This window comes from Leptonotus elevatus, chromosome 5 (genome assembly GCF_054856555.1).
Source record: "Leptonotus elevatus isolate MCC_2025b chromosome 5, RoL_Lele_1.0, whole genome shotgun sequence".
In the NCBI taxonomy this organism is placed as follows: Eukaryota; Metazoa; Chordata; class Actinopteri; order Syngnathiformes; family Syngnathidae; genus Leptonotus; species Leptonotus elevatus.
The window spans coordinates 404,112-423,368 of NC_141243.1; the positions used below are offsets into that span (position 1 = coordinate 404,112).

The 19,257-nt window shown below is 46.0% G+C and overlaps 2 protein-coding genes and 1 long non-coding RNA gene across 8 annotated transcripts; 2 read left to right on the plus strand and 1 right to left on the minus strand.

The window, feature by feature from the left end:
* The first annotated feature begins 2 nt into the window (after positions 1-2).
* hspb8 (heat shock protein family B (small) member 8) lies at positions 3-4,949 on the plus strand. The gene is made up of 3 exons (XM_086076928.1): positions 3-432; positions 3,122-3,185; positions 4,255-4,949. The coding sequence occupies exons 1-3, from the start codon at positions 3-5 to the stop codon at positions 4,403-4,405; spliced, it is 645 nt and encodes a 214-aa protein (XP_085933054.1). The 3' UTR covers positions 4,406-4,949.
* A 5,060-nt stretch (positions 4,950-10,009) lies between these two features.
* LOC147173141 (solute carrier family 71 member 1-like) lies at positions 10,010-17,118 on the plus strand. 6 transcript variants are annotated; one of them, XM_086076922.1, is made up of 12 exons: positions 10,011-10,476; positions 11,305-11,442; positions 11,522-11,584; positions 11,708-11,835; positions 13,070-13,184; positions 13,256-13,474; positions 13,556-13,669; positions 13,733-13,804; positions 14,821-14,933; positions 15,004-15,101; positions 15,205-15,347; positions 16,330-17,118. In XM_086076922.1, the coding sequence occupies exons 1-12, from the start codon at positions 10,405-10,407 to the stop codon at positions 16,561-16,563; spliced, it is 1,509 nt and encodes a 502-aa protein (XP_085933048.1). In that variant the 5' UTR covers positions 10,011-10,404; the 3' UTR covers positions 16,564-17,118. The 6 variants fall into 6 exon arrangements, with proteins under 6 accessions (XP_085933053.1, XP_085933048.1, XP_085933049.1 ...); XM_086076923.1 differs by having other exon boundaries at positions 11,308-11,442; XM_086076924.1 differs by having other exon boundaries at positions 11,311-11,442.
* On the minus strand, positions 17,078-19,002 carry LOC147173142 (uncharacterized). The gene is made up of 3 exons (XR_015094913.1): positions 18,814-19,002; positions 17,744-17,907; positions 17,078-17,379 (listed from the first exon to the last, which is right to left on the minus strand). It is a non-coding gene; the product is annotated as an uncharacterized LOC147173142 (long non-coding RNA).
* Between the last annotated feature and the right edge of the window lie 255 nt (positions 19,003-19,257).

A 19,257-nucleotide genomic window follows, 5' to 3' on the forward strand; every position in this document is an offset into this window, starting at 1 on the left:
ACATGGCGGAGGGAGACTTTTACGCCGTGGGCGGCGGCCGCCAGAGGTTCCCGCGCGACCCCTTCGGAGAGTCGATGGCCTCGCGCTTCCTGGCGGAGGACGACTTTGGCATGCCCCCCTTCCCGGACGACCTGTCCATGGACTGGCCCGGCTGGGCCAGGCCGGGCCGGCTGGGCTCCCGCCTGGGCTCGGCGGCGGCGCCGCCCTTCGGGAGCGGCCTGCGGGCGGCCTTCCCGGAGCGCCGCCGGCCGCCGTCGGGCACGTCGCTGTTCGCCGCCGGCCGCTACGGCGAGCCCTCGCCCGCCGGGGGTTCCGGCGGTTCCGGCGGTTCCGGCGCTGCGGGGGACCCGTGGAAAGTGTGCGTCAACGTGCACAGCTTCAAGCCACACGAGCTCAACATCAAAACCAGGGAAGGATTTGTTGAAGTGTCAGGTGAGTCCCCGACAGAATCGGATTCTGGCCCCTTTTGTTGTTGCTTCGTAAAAATGGCCAATCTTTCCGCAACGATGAATCGATAACTCCTCATTATTTTTGGTCACCGATGAAGCGTTGAGATCTTTTTCAATTTAAAATTGTCCAAATGCTGAGAATTTTGCTCAATATTCTCCAATTTCAAAAAAAAAAAGCGGACTGATTATCTTTGTTTTGAACCAAAGCTCATTGATCGATGACCGTCTTTTTTCGCCGATGTGGCTGGCATGGCAGACCAAATCTTTAATTAAATGACATTTCAATTCAAAAGTCAAAACTAAAACGACAAGTTGGCAAAAATTCTGACTTTCGTCTCAGAATTCTGACTAAATGTTTGGATCAACAATAAAGTGGCAAACTTTTGTTCTCTCTTTTTGCTGGCCCGAATTCTCTTCAGTATTTCTTGGAAAAAAAAAAGATAGAAATTGAAATGTTTTTTCAAATCCAATGGATCAATTCATTGAAAAAAATCAACGCATTCACCGATTACTGAAATAATTATTGATTGTTTTTCTTAAATTCGTTTTCTAATTTAAAAAACATTCCTATGGTTTTGAAATCTTAAAAAGAGAAAATATTGTACACGACTACTTTACGTCTAAATTTTGGAATTTGTTTCCTTCAAATGAGTTCACTGTTTTTTCACACAATCGTATTTTACAATTTTCTCATTTAATCTTTGCAATCATTCCATAATGATATAATAATTATGAGACAGAAGAATGAAAATATACATTGAATTAGAAAATAAATTATGACAAAAATAAAGGTGAACTATTTATGTAACTTAAAGTTTTCAAATTCAGTGGATTTTCTTTTTGCATGTAATGACATTTGACCCCACAACGTTTTGTGGGTCGTGGACGGACGTTCCGGGCTTGTGCGCGGCCGCAACTCGGACACCTGTCGCGCATTCCTGCAGCGCTGCTGTCGTTCCCTCGACGGCGGCGGCGAGCTCAATTTAGCTCCGAGCCGAGCCGGACAAACGGCCCGCTGTGGGACAGAATGTTCTGGAAGTTGCGTGTTGTTGCCGTGTTGAGTTGCACTTTGTGGCAAAAAGTCGAATGTGAATTGCGGGGACCCCCGTCCCGTCGAAGGCCCCCCCCCCCCCCCCCCCTCTTGCGCAAATATGCGCGCTATGCCACTTGTGCGTGTCCGTCGGCAGCTGTCATCGCAGATGGCGAGCGCATTCTCAAAGTGTGACACCAGCGTGCTTGCGGGAACAAACGCAAGATGTCCGTCCCACAACGGGCACAAAAAGCTTTCATTCAACTTGATTCTGGATTATTTATTTATTTTCGGTTTTTTGGAGCGTTTCATTTCACTGCGTGAACTTTGGCAGGCGTGTCGTCGATCATGAGGAGACCCACAAAAAAGTGTCCTGGAAGTGCACGTGAAGGCGGCCATTTTGGATTTCCAGGCACCTTGAAAAACAGCTCGTCGTACCGTACTTGTTTGAAAATCTGCTCTTGCTTGGCGAGCTGAAATTTGGTGGGCGTGTCTCCCACGAGAAGACGGCATGCCTGGAAATGCACGTGAAGGCGGCCATTTTGGATGACAACGCGTCCTTGGAGAAGACTTCTTGAACAAACGCGACCCGCAAATCGAGTTTTGCTCGGCGACGTGACATTTGGTGGGCGTGTCTGTGACGCGTCAACCCGCCGACAAACTCAAGAAGCCCAAAACGCGACGGCACGTTTTCTGCGGCCTTCCAAGAGGAACGCGTGCAAGTTTCTGCCTTGAGTCACTCGTTTCTAAATATGTCTCGTGTGCTCCCACAACACGTTACACGATCCCTTCGGAATGCGCGCGATGGAGCGCACAAACCAGCCGGCGTGTTGAAACCACGCCAAGCTGAGCGTTGACCCGAGCCTTCCGCGTGCGTCCGGCGCTCCGGGTGGAGGCAGGCCACGTCGTTGTTGTCGTCGTCGTCGTCGTCGTTGTCGTTGCCGTCGGCGACTCGCTTGACATTTGGCGGATATGAACGACATCAACACAGCTTGGAAGAGCAGGATGAGGAAAAAAAAGGGGGGGGGAGAATTGGGGGTCAGGTCCAATCACTAGTCAGCTTTCCATCCAACTGTTTGGAATTGTTGAAGCCAATTGAGTGAAAACGCGCAAAAGGCGACGTGTGCTCGTTTCCATCTGTTGTTCTTTTGCCAATATTGAGAGGAGACTCCGCCGCTGTAGGTGGCGCTATACGCCATACAGATGGGATCCAGCAGTCATTTTAGAGAAGAAGAAGAAGAGTGACTGCGTTGTGCAATGACGTCGTATGAGTTTGCGTCGTAATTCCTGATCAACTTGCGTTTCTTTGTTGCTTTGCATCTCAAATTCATGAATATTCGCTTCCTTAATGAAGTCCAAAAAGGTTTTGCTTTCGTTGCCCCCCAAACAGACTTTCCTTTCGGGTCCGACTTTGCTTTGTGACTACAAACTCAAAACGCGCCACGTGTATCCGGCCTCGTCAGCGGCTATTCGCAAAAGCGGTTTCCGGTGAATTTTCCTTTTTGCCGACGCGCTTCAAAATCCACCCTCGTCCAAGCGTCAAACCTTTTTTGCACGTTTTTATTTTGCATTTCTTGAAAGTTGGAATCAAACTTCCAAAAAGTCCTGGCAAAAAAATGACCTGTCATCTTCTTCCCGACAGGAAAACACGAAGAGAAGCAAGAGGAAGGCGGAATGGTCACCAAGAATTTCACCAAAACAATCCAGTGAGTTTGTCGTCGCTCATGAAAATCCGCCTGGCAACACGAAAGCCTTCCGTTTCACAAAACAGCTCCGTTATTGACTTCCTGTTAATGGCCTATAACCTGCAGCCAACCTCGCCCCCCCCCCCTCCCCCAAAACCCGCGGCTATAAATAGCGAGCGTGATGTTCGGTGCTCCTTCCTTCGTCTTCTGCTCTGATGCGGAACATTCCGAGGCCGACTGATGTTTACGACCTTATTTGGCAAACGCTTTGCTCGGGTCCCGCCTCCGACTTTTTTCACGCCTCGGCGCCAGCGTTGAAATGCGGCAGGAAACCCGAGAAACGACAAGGAGGGCAAAAAGAGCCTCAAACAATAAACAAAGAAGAAATAGAGTACGATCAAAGAGCCCTCGTTTTCACACCTTGCAGTCAAAAATGAGGAGAAAAAAGGTGTCAAATCGCGAGAATTCTTTTGGGGGGAAAATGTCTGAAATTAAAAGTTGAACATGATCGGGAGATTAAAGTAGCTTTTTCTTACGTTTTCTAAATTAAAAACCAACAAAGAATTGTAGCATCTGTTTTACATCAACTTTAAAAATGTAATATTTTAGTGAATAATTGTTTAAATATTCTAATCGAATGATTTTATTTTATTCTTATATTTTCTTCTATCGTTTAGATTTTAACCAACTTCATTCTTATCAAATTGGTTTTTTATTCTTGTAAAATTGTGACAATTTCCTTGCAATTTTTCAGACTTTTTATCCTCATCTGACATTTTCTGTATTCTTATGTTCATCATTTTCAGTATGAACTTTTCAAATAAATTAACATTTATTTGCTCTCATCTTAAATTTGTTGCCAAATTCAAAAACAAAATTCTGACTTTATTCCACTAAAAATATGACTTTGTCCTTTTGTATAAATAAAAGTTCATTCATGTTAAAAAGCTTTTCTTGTTGAAATTTGAAAGTTGTGAAACAAAACTATGATACATTTCGTGTCAAAAGACTTTTCTTGGGCAAATGTGACATTTTGTCATCGGCCGACGATCCCGTGCAAATGTAACGGGTGCGGTTTCCCGCCACGCAGGATCCCGCCGGACGTGGACCCGCTGACGGTGTTTGCGTCGCTGTCGCCCGAAGGCGTGCTCATCATCGAAGCTCGCCAGACGCCGCCGTATTACCTCTTCAGCGACGACGCGCCGCCGCCCTCTGAGGAGGACGCAGACTCCGCCCTTTAGCTTCAGGAGGCGCCGGTGCATTAAGCAAACGCACCCCATTGGATTCCCGCCCTCCAATGGAGCCGATTTTAGGAAATGATGTGTTTGTTTGTTTTTGTTCTCGCGCTGTTGCCGTGCAATGAGGTCATCCGTTGCACGTGATTGCGCAATACCATGACATCAGCCAAAGAATCGAGTCACACGTGATTGCGCAATAACCTGACCTCGCGTAAACAATGAAGTTGGCCACGATTGCGCAATACAATGACGCAATCTTTTTTCTTTTTTTAACATCTTTGTCTTATGCTGTAAAATGTCAAAACAAATTGGAATGAATATCGGAAACAAACGGGCAGAAAGAGCGCCGTGTCGGACGATTAATGGCTCGGTCCTGCTTCCTTTTGGCGTCGATGCAACCCAAAAAAGTCTTGCGCTTGTGTTGGAGGTGCCTCGTTGTTGTGTGCGCTGTTTTGTAAATACAATTTGTTTGGAGTGCTTTGAGTTTTTTTTTTTCTTTTCTATTTTTGGGAGATTTCCGATTCAATAAAAGACGGGATCCCGCTCATTTGTGTCCTTTGCACGACTTGACAATTTGTCGGCCCACGCGGTCGTCTCGTCTTTGTTTCTTGGCACGTTTTAGTTGAGTTTTCCCGGTCGCTCAACGTGTCGGTCGTTGAGCTGAAATGATTTGTCGGGACGTTTGAAACCATCTCAACAAACGCATTTTTCTGTCATTGATCGACGTGTCGATCCTTCGAAGCGCGCTCCGAGTTGCCGTGGCAACAACATCGTCGTCATCGCGTCCGTGTTCCAAGCTGATGTTGCTTTGCACTTCTTTCTTTCTTTTTTGAAGTCACTGTTTGCCATTGGTCGACTGACATGTCAATCATTCTCGCTAATGCCGGCGTTGTCATGGCAATGACACATTTCTCTTCGTATAGCAGAATGTGGAGGGAAAAGAATTCCGTCACTGCTGAATCGTTTTCGATTGCCGTCATTGAGACCAAGCGGATGTTTTCAACAGCAACTCAGTGACGTTTAAAAAAAAATCTTGCTCACATGAAATACACAAAATAAAATAAAAACTAACACTTGAGCTAATAAAGACAAAAGTGAAACAAATCATTTTTTGAAAATAATAAAAACAAATCTAATAACCCCAAATTGCCAACCCGTTTCCATGACGACGGTGAGGCGGGAATTGCGCCAGCGGCAACTTTTAGCGCCCGGCAAGATAAACAAGGCAATATGTTGCTCTTAAGAGCACTCGCGGTCTTCGGATGTCCCCCTTGAGCTTTTCACGCTTGCTGCAAAAAAGGACAAAAGAAAACGGCAAGAACGCGAGCGTCCGTCTCTGACGGCGAGGAGAGATTCGCGGCAAATGAAGTCATCCATCAACACGAGGCAAAAGGGGGACAGGCAGGCCGGGCTGGGCCGGGTTCCGGGCCCAGTCTTGAAAGCTCCACAAGGAGGGGGGGGGCGGGAAATGCATTCGCCAATTCGTGATTCGTTTCCTCGAAGACAAAAAAGTCCGAAATGCTTCCGGCGTGCACGGACGGCGGACGCCCGTCGCGACCATCGCAGCCTGGTGGCGCCTTCTGGGATCTTGTTGGGTTTCCATTCATTTGGACACACATTCTTGCAACATGAACATCCGAAAGAATGGCTGACGTGTTGTTGTTCAAATCCCGTCCACATCAATTCTTACTTGGACTGTCGGGCAATTAAAAATGTTCGTCCTAATTCATCTCAACTCCAATAGTTAACTCACAATTAATCGTTAATTTCATATCTGTTCTAAAGGTACAATAACATATTTTTTTCCCAAAGTTTTCATACTCTTGCTAACATGAAAGTGGGAAAAAATGTTAAATATGAAATATGGCTGCGTCTTTTGGTCGTTGGTAGTCATTTCATAAAATGGAGTTAAAAATCCAACCATGTAGTGCACCATAAAGAACGAGTGTGATATTGATTTGGGTTTGTGTGCGTCATTTTTCTGCCACGAGACGGCATCATTGCATTTGTATAAGACAGCTCAGTGCATTTTTCTTTTCATTTTAAGAGCATGAAGTGCGTGCACGTTTTAAAAACGGACTTGACGCCGGTTTCCACAAACATATGCATTATTATTAGCGCTGTGAAAGCGAAAGCAGGAATTGATCCGTTGATCACAAAACAATATTGCATGAATCGTGCGTGATGACGATCGCAGGATGATCTTTTTGCTTTCGTTAAAGGAGGCGCGGGTTGCGTTTCGGCAATAAACAAGACGCGGGTGCAAAATGACCCGCCAAGGCGTGACGGACCCCGGCTCCCTTCGGCCCTTTTTTTTCCTTCCGTTTCTTTTGTACAGCCGTTACGTCTTCCGTTACGTCTTCCGTTACGTCTTCCGTTACGTCTTCCGTTACGTCTTCCGTTGCGATGCGGCGTGAGCGGGAAAGTCACGAGGCGCGCGACACGTGACAAACGAACCAATCGTGTTGGAGGAAAGTTTTCCAGATCGATCAAGTCATTCATCGCGTTGGTCACGTCCGCCTCTTGTGAGCCGTCAACTATGCGCGTGCGTGCGTGCGTGCGCGCCACATTGGTTGGAATCAGTGCGAGATCATAAGAAACGCTTTCTTTTTATCCCACAGAAATTGACTGCGTTGCCAGCAGAAATAAACAGAAATCAATCAATCATAAATCACGACAAAATACTTGTGTAGCCTCAAATTAAATAAAAACTGAGAACACGGTAATGCAAATAGATGGCATCATCATCATCATCATCATCATCATCATCATCATCATCACCATCATCATCATCATCACCATCACCATCATCATCATCACCATCATCATCATCATCACCATCATCATCACCATCATCATCATCACCATCATCATCATCACCATCATCACCATCATCATCATCATCATCATCATCATCACCATCATCATCACCATCATCATCATCATCACCATCATCATCATCATCATCATCATCATCATCACCATCATCATCATCATCATCATCATCATCATCATCATCACCATCATCACCATCATCATCATCATCATCATCACCATCATCATCATCATCATCATCATCATCACCATCATCATCATCATCATCACCATCATCATCATCATCATCATCCCTTTTGTTTCATTTGCAATGCAAACATGCCGTCACGCCACATCAATGATCTTCCGACGTTGATCGTGTATCGGCATCGGGTACGATCACGTCGACAATCATTCCTCTTTCATTTCCTTTTTTTTCCCTTCTTTCATTTGTTCTCTCCGTCAAGATCAACTGCACACCTTCACGCATGAGGCTGAGTTTGTTGTCGTTTGCGAGGAATGCGACGAGGAATGTTGTCGTTTGTTGCAAAATCCAAAAAAAGGACGGACTCAAATTTGGCGCGTTGTCGTTTGCAGCGGAAATCATCGAACTTGAGCTTTGCACGTAACTTGGAATCGTGTCAGTTGAACGGAACGGCGTCGTTTGCGGGGGAATCGATCCGAAAATCTTGCAATAAAAGATGACTGCGGTTTGTCGGGCTTACATTCCACAATATGTAATCGTATCGATGGGTCATCAAGTTCATTCCATGGATTACAAAACCAATTGATCTATCTGCGGGGGTGCGGCCATTTTGGACATCATTTCAATTGGATTTGGATACAATTGACGTCAGTCTGAGTTTGATTTCCATTCAAACGACATGATTACAAGTTCCAGACCACGACGAGCAAAATGGACGCCACCGACAGTAGATGTGAGTGGCGATCCCCCGCAAACTACACGGTTACATGTTGCAGTCAATCATCTTAACCACCGCAAAGCACATCAAGTTTTTGCAAGATTTTCCGATCAATTCCCCGACAAACGACACCATTTCAAACGTCTTCCTCCTGCGCGCAATTCCACGACGAACCACCGCAGCGCTATCAAGAAAATCTTACCAATCCAACTTGAAGTGAAGTCGTTGGAGGTCCGATGTGTGACGACGAGCATATTAGCATTTGGCCACGCCCCCGCAGATAGATTGATTCATTTTTTAATAGACGGAATGAAATTGATGAGCCGTCCGAAGGCTCGAAAATGCGCGAGAAGGAATTTTGCGCTCTGATGATGCAACCTTAATGTTTGGACAAACGCGTCGTTTTGGGGTCTCTTTCGGAGGTCCGAGGTTTCCAAAGTACCAAAGTCGACTGCGCGTGTCGCGGAAGGTGAAAAGCAAAGAAGCGGGCAGCCGCCATTCCTCGGGGGCCTCAAATCCAATTTGCGCTCCACATTTTATGGCCCCGGCAACGCGGCGGAGGTTTTCCAGCCTGAGCGAGGAGAGCGTGGCGAGGTTCGTGCGCGTGCGCGTGCGCGTGTTTTGCTTTTACGACGGCGGGACAATGAATTACAGGGCGGCAAAATGGCCGCCAAGTGGCTGAAGGTCAGGGGCGGCGTGATGGATGCGACGCCGCCATTTGGGGACTTCGGAAGGCCAGAAAGGAAACAATCGTTTGTCACTTTGCCCGCAAGCTTGTGTTTGTCTTTTATGGGCGTTTTTTAAAGAATGTTTTCATAACACTCCATAATATTGTACTCAATAAAGCAACACAGTAATAATCCTCATCATCCTCATCAAGAAGAATGAAATGGTTTGTGCGTCATGCCGTCATTCCTTCTGGTGTGCACGTTTTGGCCACCAGGGGGCAGTCTGGACAAAAGGATCCATTCATCCATTTTGTGATATGCTGCACAATTTTCAAGGGTCTCCAACCTGCGAGCCCGCCAGGACCACGTGACTGTTCTCAAACGACTCTCCAGTGACGGACATTGCGAATTTGTTGCCTTTGTTTTCATTTACAGTTTTCCCTCGCTATAACGCAGTTCACTTTTCGCGGTCTCGCTGTTTCGCAGATTTCGTGTGCGTGCAAGTTTGTATGCATTTTTATTACAGTAATGTACAAACTTTATGACATTTATGAAGGTTTGAACATTGACAATGTTTAAATAAGAGAGCAATGTTAGAAAATGAGAAAAGTGTATCAACTGAGTGGTGAGGGGTTTTGGAGCCTTAAAACGTTTGTAATAAATGTAAAACATAACGCTAACTACTTCGCAAATTTCATTTATTGCAGGTATTTTTTGGAACATAACCCCAGCGGAAAACGAGGGAACACTGTATTCTAAAAATGTATTTACTCATTGTTCATTGTTTTGATGTGTTTTTAAATATCAAACAGAACACCACAGAACATTTTATTCACTTATGTATTTATTCGCTTTAAAGAATATTTCATTAGTAGTATGTTATTAAAATAGAAATCATAATAATTGTGTTTGATAATGTTTTTTTGGTTGTTTTTTATGTATATGTACAGTAAAATCTATTTTAATGTATAGTACAGTCCGTATGCTTGCAGCCTCCAGTACCAACGCAAGATGGTGAAAGTTGACCTTAGGGTGTGCTAAATGTGTGATTAATAAATAAATAAATAAATACATACATATATACATACATACATAAATAAATAAATACAATTAGAAGAAGGAGGCAGCGGCACTTGAGGTTGCAATAAGACAAAACTTACTAAGGGGGGCAGCAGTGCGCCACAAGTTTGGAGTATTCCGAAAAAGAAGAAGAAGAAAAAGCGGAAGATGACCATAAGGTGCGCTGTCGCGGCTTTCGGAACGTGTGTTTGTTTTGTTGCTCGCGATGACACGACGGGATAACATCTGGCTGACTGGCGGGAGAGAGAACGTTGCCTTGTGTTGTTAACGCTCACAAAACAAAGTCTGTCGCGACTGTCTGTTACCGACTCGGCCAACCCGTGATTAACTCGAGCCGAGTCTCGTGGGGCGACTGGCACCGCACTTCCGGGCAGCCCGAGTGCAGTAAAGTGACGTTCCAATGTGTCACCCGGGCCAGCTGTTGACGACGTAGCCGCACGCCAAAGTTGGGACGAGGCGACAAAACACGCCGGAAGAGACGCAGACATCCCGAGGCGGCGATGCTCGAACATGCGAGATGATCGCGGGGAAGGCCGCTGGCGACGAGGCCGACGATATCGACATCGACATCATGCTGGTCCGGAGCTCGGTAAGCCTTTGAGCTCAGCGTCGGCGGCTAACTAACGGCTAACGTTAGCCATCCTCGGGCGGGCGCCAGAAACAATGGCGGCTCATGAAGCAAGATCCCTTTCAAGTTGTTCTCTCTTAGGTGTGCTGACTTCGTGACAAATGACGAGCTGCGAGCATCTTTGATACATTGAACAATGTAAACAAACAAGCTGTTCAGATCACGTCCTGCTTTTGTTGTCAACCAATCTCGTGCTTATTCGTGGCCGATGAAAATGTTGCCGTGACCGGCTAGCGCTATTTTGCCGTGAACGGCTCTGATTGGTCGAGCCTAACTATAATCTTCAGAGCAGGTTTTATCAGGTAGTAGGACACAGTTTGCGTCCTTTCAAACGCAGCGTGATCTTTTAGTTTATAATATTTGAATGTGGAAAGTTCAATAACTGTTCAATTCTTCAATAAACACTTGAAACAAAACAGCTCGTTCACAACTCTGATTGGCTGCAAGAAATTGTACAAACCAAAAACAAACAAACTGTACAGAGCGGGAATCAACCTTCAACTTTCGGGGCGACGATCAACCCACCGATACACAAGCTGGTACACTTTCACAGGTGCAGAATTTGTAAATGGCGCGAGCAGCAGATTTGCCAGCAAAATATCCAATATGGTATTCATACTTTTTAGGGAGGAAAAAAGAAGGCAACTATATTGAGCACTGATTATTCAGACTTTTGCGATTTGTGATCATGGCCGACTTTACAAGACGTGTTACTTCACCGTTCGGGTGACGTCTTAATTTGCGATGATGTCATTGATCGTCTCAAACGGTGACCGGTTATTGATTCCTCAGCAGCAGCAGCAGCAGCAGCAGCAGCAGCAGCAGTCGCCGCCGCACGCGCGAGGCCGAGCCAGGGTGGCGCACGCCGTCGTCGTCATCTTCCTGGAATTCTTCGCCTGGGGGCTGCTGACCACGCCCATGCTAACCGTGAGAGATGCGCCCGCGGGCGGCGGCGTTAGCTCGCTGAGGCTGCGGCGCTCACTGAAGGTTGACGCTCTTCTTTCAGGTTCTTCACGAAACGTTCCCGCAGCACACGTTCCTCATGAACGGGCTGGTGCAAGGCGTCAAGGTGGGTCAGCGGCCGCGTGCGTCCGGCTTCGAAGCAACCGAAGGACTCCAATGCAAGTCGGAAATGCATTTTTGTTGACAGAATCCGGTCAAAATGGCGGCATACGCGTGCGTTTGTGTTCAGGGCTTCCTGTCGTTCCTGTCGGCTCCCGTGATCGGCGCCCTGTCTGACATCTGGGGCCGCAAGTGTTTCCTCCTGGTGACGGTCTTCTTCACGTGCGCGCCCATCCCCTTCATGAGGATCAGCCCCTGGTGAGCTCGTGCACGCCTTTTTGCCGGCTGAGCGTCATGTGAGCGTCATGTGAGCGTCACGTGAGCGTCACGTGAGCGTCACGTGGCCGTCTGAGCCTCAGCCAACAGCGAAGGAACAAAAGCAAACGTGTGCTTGGAATTTTGATCCGCAGCGGCACTCAAGAAGGAAGAAAGAACATTTATAATAAATGAAAATAAGAATAAATGAAAAATATATATACTGTGCTGTATAATACGTACATTAAAAAAACGTATTTTTAATGGGAAAAAATGACAAAATGAAAAAAGAACATAAACAATGAATGAAAAAGCATTCGTCATAAACTCAAAATCATATCAAAACAAAAAAACGTGTATAATAAATTGAAAAAAATCGATACAATTAACAGGTAGTTTTTGGAACGCAACACTTACGATTAACGAAGGAACGCTGTAATTGTAAAGCAAAAAGATTGTGAATAAATCCGGTCTTTCGTAAATGAACGGAATTACTTTTACATTCATGTGAACAGTCAACTAAAAACAAGAACAGTCAAATACAAAAAAAAATTGCCTTTAAAATTCAATTTTCTTATGAATTAATGGGAAAAAGAGATATTAAAATGATCAATTCAATGTTTTATGAATCGATATCAGGTTCAAAAAGGAAAATTGATTTGATATTGATTATTCCATATTTTTCAACCCCGCCCCATCGGTTACACGAACGCGTAAATCCCAAAGTCTAACAAACTTGTACGCGTACGTGTGAAAATATTTGATGGGCCGACGAAGCCAATGTAGAAAAGCAACAACAGCAAAAGTCGCGAAAAGCCGACTAGAACAGCTGGACTTCATTTGGAGTTGATCAGAGGCACTTTGAATTATTGCTGTGCAATTCAATTACAATTTTAATGAACAAAATAATAAACAAATACGAATTTTGAGTATTTTGAAAATAAGTCGTTTCATCAAAATCTTGTTTGGTTCAAAAGAAACTTGCATAATTAGCGTTGAAACATTTTCTGTTTTTTTCTGCTCCTAATTGTGATGATGAGCAAATGAATGGTGGTCGTATTTTCTTTGCATTGAAAATGTGATTTGGTTCATTGTGAGCACAGCCATATTGTCGTGGTTAGAGGGTGTGCGCACTTGCGCAAGGACGTGATCTCCAACCCCAACGCGCGCGGTTTTCTTTGTAAAGAGCGCTATCCATAAAGGCGCCAACGCGCGTGTGGTGCTTTTCCCGCGCCAGGTGGTACTTTGCCCTGATCGCCGTTTCGGGAATCTTCGCCGTGACCTTCTCGGTGGTCTTCGCTTACGTGGCCGACATCACGGACGAGCATCGGCGGAGCACGGCGTACGGCCTGGTAAGGCGCCGCCTCGCCGCGCTGTGGGCCACCCGCTCGCGTTCTCCCGCCCTCCCTCCCTCCCCCCCCAGGTCTCGGCCACCTTCGCCGCCAGCCTGGTGACGAGCCCCGCCATCGGGGCGTACCTGTCGTCTCGCTACGGCGACAGCCTGGTGGTCCTGGTTGCCACGGTGATCTCGGTGGCCGACATCGCCTTCGTCTTCTTCGCCGTGCCCGAGTCGCTGCCCGACAAGATGCGGCTGAGCTCCTGGGGCCTCCCCTTCTCCTGGGAGCGGGCGGACCCCTTTGCCGTGAGTCGGGCGGGGGCGGGGGGGGGCGGGGCTCCCGGAAGGTTGACGGCCAGCGCGCTTTGTGCTTCTTCTCGGCCGTAGTCGCTGCGCCGCGTGGGCAAAGACTCCACCGTCATGCTCATCTGCGTCACCGTCTTCCTGTCGTACCTGCCGGAGGCCGGACAGTACTCCAGCTTCTTCCTCTACCTCAGACAGGTGAGAGCGCGCACGCACGCACGCACGCCAACCACAACAAGCACACACCTTGTTGTCTTTCAGGTGATTGACTTTTCTCCCGCCACCATCGCCGCCTTCATCGCCATGGTGGGCATCCTGTCCATCATTGCGCAGGTGCGAGTGTGCGTGCGTGCATTTTCATGTTTTTGTGCGCGTGTTCTCCTGTGTTGTGCATGCAAATGTGTTTGTGTGTGTGTGTGTCTTTCATATTTTGCCAGCTTACAGCCACACAAAAAAATGAATTGCAATTTGTCGCGATCGATGGCACAATTCAACATCTGTGTCATATTTGAAGCACCTGGAAAAAATCTTTGTATTCATTTGTGTGTGTATGTACATAACTATATTTCTATATGTATGTATAATATTTTCCAGTTGGTGTTTGCAAGATGTCAAAATGTGAACACGTTGAAGGGGTGCGAATATTTAGCGCATCTTCCAATTAGGGCTGCGTATCGATTCCGATATCCCAAATCCAGAAGGGCCCGATTCCATTCGCATCGATTTTTGATTCAGTTAAGGATTTCATGCAGGACCAATTTTCATTTGATGGGAAAGACATTCTCAGAAGTAGCATTGCCGTAAATCAGGGGTGCTCAAGTCTGGTCCCGGGGAGCCCCCATCCAGCCTCTTTTCCACGTTTCTCTCCGCTAACACACCTGATTGATCATCAGGATCGTTATCAGGCTTCTGCAAAGCTTGATGATGAGCTGATCATTCGATTCAGGAAAACGGGCAGGATGTCGAGGACCCGACTTGAGCACCCCTGCTGTAAATAGTAGAAACGTCTTGCTCTTACTTGGTGCATTAGTATGACCCCCCCCCCCCTGAATATTTACATTTAAAATGGAATCCAATGCAGTTACATGAATCTCGTATGTTTTATTGAACACGACCTGATCAAATCAATAATTAATCATTGAACTGGATTACAACCGCAGCACTGTAAATAAATGGACTTTTTTGCCAAATCAATTTCCCGTGACGCGAGAAGGCACATTCATTTAGGTTGAAGGTCGTATTGAAAGTATCGATTCATGGTTTTATGAATGGATATTGGGTTATGAAAAGGAACATGGATTTGATATTTGAAGCCGTCCCTGGTTTTTGTAATTGTTGTGGCGCGTCAGACGCTCCTGCTGAGCGTCCTGATGCGGACGCTGGGCAACAAGAAGACGGTCCTGCTGGGTCTCACCTTCCAGCTCCTGCAGCTGGTCTGGTACGCCTTCGGCTCCGAGCCCTGGTGAGTGGTCCGGGGGGGGCGGGGCCGCGCCGTGTTGCCGTGGTAACCGTGCCCGTCTTTCACCTTCCAGGATGATGTGGGCGGCGGGCACGGTGGCCGCCATGTCCTCCATCACCTTCCCGGCCGTCTCGGCGTTGGTTTCGCACAGCGCCGCCCCGGATCAGCAAGGTCCAGCAAGGGCGGAAAAGGGCGGGGGCGGGGGGGGGTCATTGGTGGATGGCCTCCGCGTGTTGGTAACTCTGTGTGTGTGTGTGCGTGCGTGCGTGCTCAGGCGTGGTCCAAGGCATGATCACAGGCATCCGCGGCCTGTGCAACGGTTTGGGCCCGGCGCTCTTCGGTTTCATCTTCTTCCTCTTCAACGTGGAACTCGACGACGTCCAGATGGCAGAAGGACGCGACACGCAACACATTAAGGTACACGCGCGCACGCACGCGCTGGCATACTTCCGACCAACCAGAGGACGGAAAAATGCTGACATCATGGAGTGACAACAAACTTGAAATGTGATTGGCTGATGAAATTGGCCAGATTGGGATTGGCACGGCAACACGAACAGGCTGAAATCCGATTGGACAAAAGAAAGTAGAGCCGTAAAAGTTAATCGAGTAATCAATTATCAAATTAATGTACAGCTGTTTTAATAATTGAGTCATCGTTTGGAGCCATTTTTTAATTGGAAATTGTCCAAATACTCCGATTTCAGAATATGAACAATAATTGCTTTTTGATTTCTGCAGTCCTTCGTGAAAGAAGACGGATTGTCTTCTGTGTTTAATTCAAATAAGATGTTTTTACTTAAGAAAACAATGACCAAACCGGTAACTTATTGCAACATCAACCCCCCCCCCCACTTTTTTTTTTCACTGAAGAAATATAAACCAATCAGTGCTTAGTAAACAGTAATCAGGAAAAAAAGCTTTTGTAATAACTTAAGTGCAAAATTTAAAATAATGCAATTAATCGATTACGCAAGCGTATTGCATTTACTCAACATTTTCTGACTAATTTTTGGGAGGAGCTTTGTTTTATTTTTCTAAATATTTTTTTGTCTGTCATAAAAAATATTCAAAAAATCCGTTCCGTTTTTCAGAGTACTTTTTTTTTTTTTTTTACCTCTGAACTCCAAGTGACTTGTTGCAGACTCGCAGTTAAAAATAAATGTATATATTTATATAAAATTATTCATTTTTATTACGTGGAAAATACAAATAAAAAAACTCAAAAATTCAAAGCTCCCCCCAATAATTCGATTGTTCTTGTTCCACGTGAATGCAATACGCTTCCGTAGTAGACGAATGGATTCTAAAACGTTTGATAGCGACAGCGCTTATTAATAGAAGCAAGAAGAAATGCGAGCGTTTGATTATTTTGTTTTTAATTTTGGTGCGTCCGCAGAAGTGGAGCGTTCCCGGCCCCCCCTTCTTGTTTGGCGCCTGCGGCGTGGTTTTGGCGCTGATGGTGGCCGCCTTCATCACCGAGAGGCCGCCGCCCACCACCGCCGTCATGACGTGCTCGGACAGGAAGGCCGGCGGCGCGGGCGCCGCGCCCGCTCAGGACGACGGGCCCCTGGCCACGCCCACCAGCGACGCCGAGGACATCCAGCCGCTCTTACAAGACAGCAGCTTGTGATTGACGGGTCGCCCTCGGCCGACGGCGCTCGGGAGACCCGTCGGGGGCTGACGAAATGTGCCATTTGTTCTCGTAGACTTTTTTTTTTGTTTTCTTTTAACATATCGGAGAGGTCCAAGCATTGTCGTCACCGTTGGCGACGGCAACTTCCTGTTTCCTTGGAAACGTCACGTGAGTGTTGGCGAGTTTGAAGTTGGAAGAACCCGCCGGAGTGATTTCCCGTTCCGATGGTGCGTTTTGAGGTAAACCAAGATGACGAAGAAGCGGCAAAAAAGAGAGAGACACGCTGGTCACATGACAGCCGCCATTGTTGTGATGATGTCATCAAATGTTTTGAACCTTTAGTAAAAGATGCTTCTAATCCCAAAGTCCTACTTTTATTGGCGACCAGTCCATTGTTTGTCTGTATGTGCACTTGACATTGGCGACTGGTCTTTACTTTGTGGTCTGACGTTGAACGGATGAATCAGAAAGTTGTTTTTTTTCATTATCAACGATATCATTTGAAATCAAAGAAGCAGCACAAGAATAAACATTTTATTGCTCACATTTGAACACTTGTTTATGAGCTGCATTTACAAACGGGACATTTTCAGCAGCAAACCTTGGAAATCACGTTTGCTTTTTTTTTTTTTTCAAATAAAAGATGAAGAGATTCCCACTAAATATAAAAGAAGAAGAAGATAAAATAGTGGGTGGGTGGCAAAGTGATCCAATTCTGGGTTAGCATTAGCCTGCTAGCAAGGGTGCTTCCTGGTGGGCGGGGTCACAGCAGACAGGAAATGGTCACCTTGGTGGTGGAGAAGGGCATGTCCTCTTTTTTGGGGGGGGGGGGGGGGGGCACAAAAACAGCATTTGAATTGGTCATTTGTTATTTGGAAAGCTCATTGAAATGAATTTGATTTTGAAGGCTAAACTTCAAAATAACTTTTATTTTGCAGCGTGATATTTAGACGACTCGTCAAGTTTTATTTTGAAATAGTAGGTTGACTGAACTGTGAAGTTACTTTTAAAAAGTTCTATTAAGTTGACTTTTATTTTGAAGTGTTCAAAGTATTGTCAAAATAAAACACTTCAAAATGAAATATGTCAGAAAAGTCAACTCTTCACGAAGACAAACATGAAAATGTACACTCGAAATAAAAGTCACCGTTCGGCAGAGACCCGCGTGACCTCTGACCTCTGTCCTTGAGCGTGCTGACGTAAGCGTCCATGAATTCTTTGTCCCTGCCGTCCTTGGGCTCGTCGTCGTCATCTTCGTCTTCGTCCTCCCGTCCTCGTCTTGTCGTCCTCGGGACGTCCGTTGTCTTTTCCTTGTCTTGACTGTCGTACAGGCGGATGAACCTCCACAGGCACACGCACGCACGTCACTTCCTGTGCAGCGTGCGTACTGTACAGTGTAACTTTAGCATGCGTATATATGTTCATGTCATGTTAGCGCGCGTGTGTGTGTGTGTGTGTATTGTATGTTGAGTGTGCGCACGTGTATTTAACGAGGTTATGAAATAAACTAAGATTGAGAATTCATTTTTGTTAAGGAAATAAAATAAAAACAAAACGAGTTAACTAAAATGTCAATTCGAGTGAACTACCGTTCGTAGTTAGTACGTCATTTTAAAACTGCATCTTCCACAAACAATCACCATTAATTGTGCTTCACTCAAGTGACTTGTTTTGTTTTAACTTTAGCAAGAATCCTTCTAAGTGAGTCAGACGACAAGAAAATAACTAAGCAATCACGTGGTTGTTTAAAAAAAAAAACAAGCCTTACTATATACAAAAAAAAAGACGTCATACGATACATGGTCATCTTTTTAAAAATGCCTTGATACATTTTTGGGGGGGAAAGACGCCTTACTACAAAGGCTTCCTTGCTACCACATACATGGTCGTTTTTTGTTGTTTTTTTAAATAAAAGCTTTATTATTCATGATCATTTACAAAAAAATCTGCCTTATTTTATATATATATGTTTTTTAGTTTTTTGTTTTTAAACACCTGACTCCGGGAATTTGAGACGGTCAATTGTCATTGTGCACTGCTAATGTGAAGGATATGCGGTTTGTGTCAAATCTGTTGGCCCTCTGGGGGCCCCTTCTGGCTAAGGGGCCCCAAGCCATTGCCCGCGTTTTTTTCCTTTGAACAGGAACAAAAATATTATTTATTTAACAAACTTCAAAATCAAAAGTGTAATGAAAAATTCCCAAACTATTGAAACAAGCCTGGTGTTTATTGAGCGCGTGCACGTACTTGATGCTGGGGTTGCTGCAGAGTTGCGTGGGCACACAAACCAGTGGGTCGCCGCTGACGACGATCATTTGGAGGGCGGCGATGTTGGTGAGGCAGCCGGGAAGATACGAAAGGCGGTTCTTGTGCACGAACAACGTCGCCAGCGCAGTCAACCTGACAAACGCACACGCGTAACGCGCGCGCACGCACACGCACGTGCGTCAGCGTGCTATTTGTAGCAGCGGCGGTGCTCGCCACATGACACCCCCTCACGTAGAACAAACATGTGCGCTGACACGCTAACAATGACTCGTCAAATGCTACAAAAAGAAGACAATGACTTTTGGCTCCTCTTGCACACTTCTTCCACCTCCATCTAATGTTCTTCAGGCTGAATAGTGGCGTTGTGGCAAAAGTGCTCAGAAATCTTTTCTGTCACTTAAAAAAAAAAACACAACTCGTGGA

Coding starts and splice junctions, on each gene's coding strand:
- hspb8 (XM_086076928.1), top strand. CDS start 3: ATGGCGGAGGGAGACTTTTACGCCGTGGGCGGCGGCCGCCAGAGGTTC. Junction 433..3,121: donor AGGATTTGTTGAAGTGTCAG/GTGAGTCCCCGA, acceptor TCTTCCCGACAG/GAAAACACGAAGAGAAGCAA. Junction 3,186..4,254: donor AATTTCACCAAAACAATCCA/GTGAGTTTGTCG, acceptor CCCGCCACGCAG/GATCCCGCCGGACGTGGACC.
- LOC147173141 (XM_086076922.1), top strand. CDS start 10,405: ATGATCGCGGGGAAGGCCGCTGGCGACGAGGCCGACGATATCGACATC. Junction 11,443..11,521: donor TGACCACGCCCATGCTAACC/GTGAGAGATGCG, acceptor CTCTTCTTTCAG/GTTCTTCACGAAACGTTCCC. Junction 15,102..15,204: donor CGCCGCCCCGGATCAGCAAG/GTCCAGCAAGGG, acceptor GTGCGTGCTCAG/GCGTGGTCCAAGGCATGATC.